This window comes from Pteropus vampyrus, unplaced genomic scaffold (genome assembly GCF_000151845.1).
Source record: "Pteropus vampyrus isolate Shadow unplaced genomic scaffold, Pvam_2.0 Scaffold363, whole genome shotgun sequence".
NCBI classification, from domain to species: Eukaryota; Metazoa; Chordata; class Mammalia; order Chiroptera; family Pteropodidae; genus Pteropus; species Pteropus vampyrus.
Window position 1 is genome coordinate 847,987 of NW_011889144.1, and position 4,399 is coordinate 852,385.

General features: G+C 39.3%; 1 protein-coding gene across 1 annotated transcript in view; it reads left to right on the plus strand.

Moving 5' to 3' along the window:
- ATP11A (ATPase phospholipid transporting 11A) overlaps positions 1–4,399 on the plus strand; it is a 141,985-nt gene that overhangs the window by 83,300 nt on the left and 54,286 nt on the right. The window contains exon 5 of the mRNA XM_011379542.2: positions 2,904–3,011. Within this exon, the coding sequence (XP_011377844.1) occupies positions 2,904–3,011 (108 nt within the window). The remainder of the gene's footprint in view (positions 1–2,903; positions 3,012–4,399) is intronic.

A 4,399-nucleotide genomic window follows, 5' to 3' on the forward strand; every position in this document is an offset into this window, starting at 1 on the left:
TTCATAGTGAAATTGGGTGATTTACTTTTTATTTAATTTATCTCTAATGGTGAGATAAAGTGGGGTAACAATAAAGCAATTTAAAATAAGTAAAAGCAAATGTTGGGTGGTGGTGTAACAGGGCTAACCAATCTGTCTAAAGTCACTAATATGTTTTTAAAAATGGTTCCACAATTCTCTTTTAATTTCAGTTGATTATTGATACACCCACAAGTCCAGTAACGAGTGGACTTCCACTGTTCTTTGTCATTACCGTCACAGCTATCAAACAGGTAAGAATTTTACAAAGGAAGAAGGTCATTATCTTCGTTATATGATGTCGCCTCTTATCCAAAGCAATCTGGTTTGTTTTAGCTAGGTCATAGAAAATTTACCTAAGTTCAAGAAATTCATTTTTGTAACTGTTTTAGATTTATACTTGGGTTAAAAGAATAAAGATCATATAATTTACTTGCTAATTTGGTGCCCTGTGAGTTTGAGGAGGAAACTATGGTTTTCACACTCTGAATCCACCAGAGATGGTGTCTGATGTTAGGTGAGTTGCTTAACCTTTGTCCTCAACCATCTTAACTGCAAGGATTTGCTACACCTACAGAGGGTCTCCAATGTGGCTTCATAATACAGCATGCTCACTCCTGACTCAATGTGGATAAAATTGTTCTTTCTGTTCTTTCTGATGAATAAAGCCAGTGACTAACAGTAAGAAGAATACATCTCAGTCATTTCCACTATCCATTTAGCCAGTTTAGTGCTTCAGCCATCACCACTATCTAGTTCCAGAAAATTTCCATCACATGACAGCTCATGGGTACAGATGGGTAGCCACATCTGGAGATGTAAACAGCTCTTCAGGCATCTGATTTTCCCTTTCATGTGCTGGGAAATATTACAGAGAAGATGTAATTCATGATCCTTAACTCAGATGCACTTTTACATCCAAAGAAACCCAGCTCTAAAGGTGTGTTAATCAATTTAGAAAACACCATACTCTTTGATGGAAAGTATATGTTTTCTCCTATTGAGGAAAGAATTTGAAATTTGAAAAAAAATTGAAATTCTGTCTATTTAAGAGCAGAAGGATTTAGCAGAGTTGTTAGAGAATTAGGGCACGCTGCTTTTCCAATGCTTGAGCCAGTGTCTGAGTTGACATAGGAACAGCTAATATTGGTAACTTCCAATGTTTGTTACAGTTAATAAAATGCACATGTGCATGGGGAACTGTAAGGTTTACATGGGTGTCACAAAGTGAATCAGGCACCTTACTCTGCTAAGAATCTGGGCTGCCATATCCAATAAAAAATCATAGTCAGAAGATATATATATAGAGAGAGAGAGAGAGAGAGAGAGAGAGGCTGTCTTGTGCTTTTCGAGGTAGTTAAGATCAGCTATTAGAAATATAATTGGTGACAAGTTTCTTGAGGAATTTTGATTAGTTCATATTAAAAGCCTAAAAGCCTTGTTTATCTTTTGACTCAGACATTTTCTTTTTAGCAATCTATACTAAATGTATATCATGGACATACACAAAAATACAATTGTGAAGATGTTTATCAAAGTATATCTATAACTACAAAACTTTTAAGCAATCCCAAATCACCATGGAAAAATGTCTATGACATATTAAGGGTACAAAGTAGTATGTATAGTACGATCTTAATGTTGAAAAAATACTCCCCCATGGACTAGAATTATATTTATATATAATTATAGTTATATGTTGATATTTTACATATTAACAGTTTTTATCAAGTGATAGGATTAGGACTTTTTTTTTTTTTTTTTGGTAGTAGTATATGTATTTTTTTTGTCCACAAAGAATATAATTTGTTTTGTAATATAAAAGGTAAAAACTAATTTTGAAAAGTTGCTTTTGATTCTTTTATTTATGCCTTGATTTTGTTTTCGAAATTTCCACCTGCACTGAGTTGCAGAATGGAAAGAAGATCAGGCAGAAGACCCAGAAAAATAGGGTGGAACAAAATCCAAGCAGATTGTTAGAAAATATTTTTCTTTTCTAATTTCCCACTTTACTCATATCCTTTATTTAGTCTACAGATATTTATTGAGCTTCTGCTATGTACTAAGCCTTTTTGTAGGTCCTAGAGATGGTAATGCTGAACAAGAGAAATCCTGCACATATATGTATATACACATACATGCATGTGCACTGTGGGCCAGCAGGGTGCTGGTAGTGGGTCCTCTCTGATACACTCAAACCAGGGAAACAGTTTGAAGCGAGGGCCTGAGTCCAGAGGAAGGGGAACCAGAAGACTCCTCCCCCAGACCTCAGGCCATAAGCAGGTCTTGGCCCCTCCAGGACCCCAGGCCATGGCCCTGGCAGTGAGCGGCTTGGTGTAGTCACCATAGTGGACTTGAGAACGGCCGTTCTGCACATGTCCTAACAGCAGAAAGTTTGAGAAGCTGCCATAAAAGGTGTGGAGTTGGGGCTCCCAGCAGTGGCAGGGCTAGTTGTGTCCCTGTTCAATTCAAGTATGAGAACACAAGGAGATCTGGCCTTCTGGAAGCCCACAGAAGGGTGGGCCAGGGGACATGGAGAAGTGGAGGATTTATGATCTATTGAGGGAAAAGCATTAGGACTTGCCAGTGGATAGGTGCTGGGTGTTAGGAAAAGAAGAATAAAAGGTGACTTCTGGTTTTGCTGTGGCTAATCCTTCTCATGGGCAGTTTTACTATGGTTAGCCCTTCTCATGGACACGGCTGGGAACACCGGAGTTTTCAAGTCTCCTGGCCACCTTGCTTGTCCAAGAGGCTGAGGCTGCTAATGCTTTACCCATAGTCACTGCCCATCAGAGCGACGTCCAGAAGGATCGGCTCAGAGCTGGTGGACCCTCCACAGTTCTCTCGTTACATTGCATGAGATTCTTTCTTAATTTATTTTTTAGGGCTATGAAGACTGGCTACGCCATAAAGCAGACAATGCCATGAACCAGTGCCCTGTTCATTTCATCCAGCACGGAAAGCTGGTTCGGAAGCAGAGCCGAAAGCTGAGAGTAAGTAATAACTGACACATTTAACTGGCTTAAAACCAGTAACAATTACAAAACAAAAGCAGTGTAACAGTTTTATTCTCTTTGGCAAAACAATTGTCTGTAATTGTTTTTTAATTGGATATAGGCCCAACCTCTTCCCCAAATACTTCTCACTTCAGGCAAGCTCCTAACACTATCTTTTATTTTTATTTTTATTTATTTACTTTTAAAGTTTTAATAAATTTTATTTTTAGAGCAGGTTTAGACTTACAGCAACATTGAGCGGAAGGAATAGAAGTTTCCCATATACCTCCTGTTCTGTCCCTACACACAACCTCCCCCCTATCAGCACCCCAACCAGACTGTTTATGAGATTATACTAACTAGTCAAGACAGAAAGCTCTAAACAATTTTAGCAAACCTGTTTTAGAACAAGGTAAAATTACATTAAAATACACTCTGCTATTTGGAAATTTATGGAAACTGGGTCAGAAACCTCACTGAAGGTTGCATTTCAATTTTTTTCCAATGAATTATCAAGTGTAACTGATGTGTTATTATGATCTTTAAATGTGTGTTTAAATTATTTAAGTGAATTACCTTCAAACCTACACTAGCCATTTAGAAGCACCTATATGTGTACAAATGATAAGAATGATTTTTACAGTAATGGAGTAATGTTTAGCTGTGAGCCTAGGGACAGAGCCTAACCATCTCCCTGTCGCTTCCTCTTGTCCTTGTCATCCTGCTGGTACCTCTTCCCGCCCCCCCTCCCACACCTTCCCTCCTGTCTGGCAGCTTTACTGTTTCCCTGGGCTGCTTTCCTGGCCAGAAATCATGGTGGGGCCATAAGGAGGTTGCAGTAAGGGAGTGTTGCCAGCCCTTGTGTACAGTGTCAGAAAAGTGGGCCTCTGGTTCCAGGCACATCCCTGATGCCGTGAAGAAGGGTAACCCTGTCAGCCTGGGGACTGATAGATGTCTTGGGAGAAGGACAGGTCCAGGACACCCGGACCTCCAAGGAGCCTGTTAACATGTCACCAGCATGGGATCTGTCTTTGTTAACCTAGCTTCAGTTATCATGTGTATTAGACACACTATCATATGTATTTTTAAATTTTTAAACCTTTTTTTTTGCTTTATAAATCTTATTGTCCAGGTGTTTTAGTACTTCTGAATGAGCTTCCTCTCAGTTAGTCTAGACCAGCGATATTTTCCTATTGGCCACGGGGTCAGGGAGGTGAGGGGCTGGGAGACCCCACACACGTGTTAACAGGCTCCTTCAGACCTCTTTTCTTTGAAAATGGAACCAAACAGTATCTACTAGCACAAAATTGAATATTTAATGCCTTGATCTCCTGTGGGTAATGTCTGCTGTGTATCCAACCTATTCTGACTAGAGGATTCTAAAT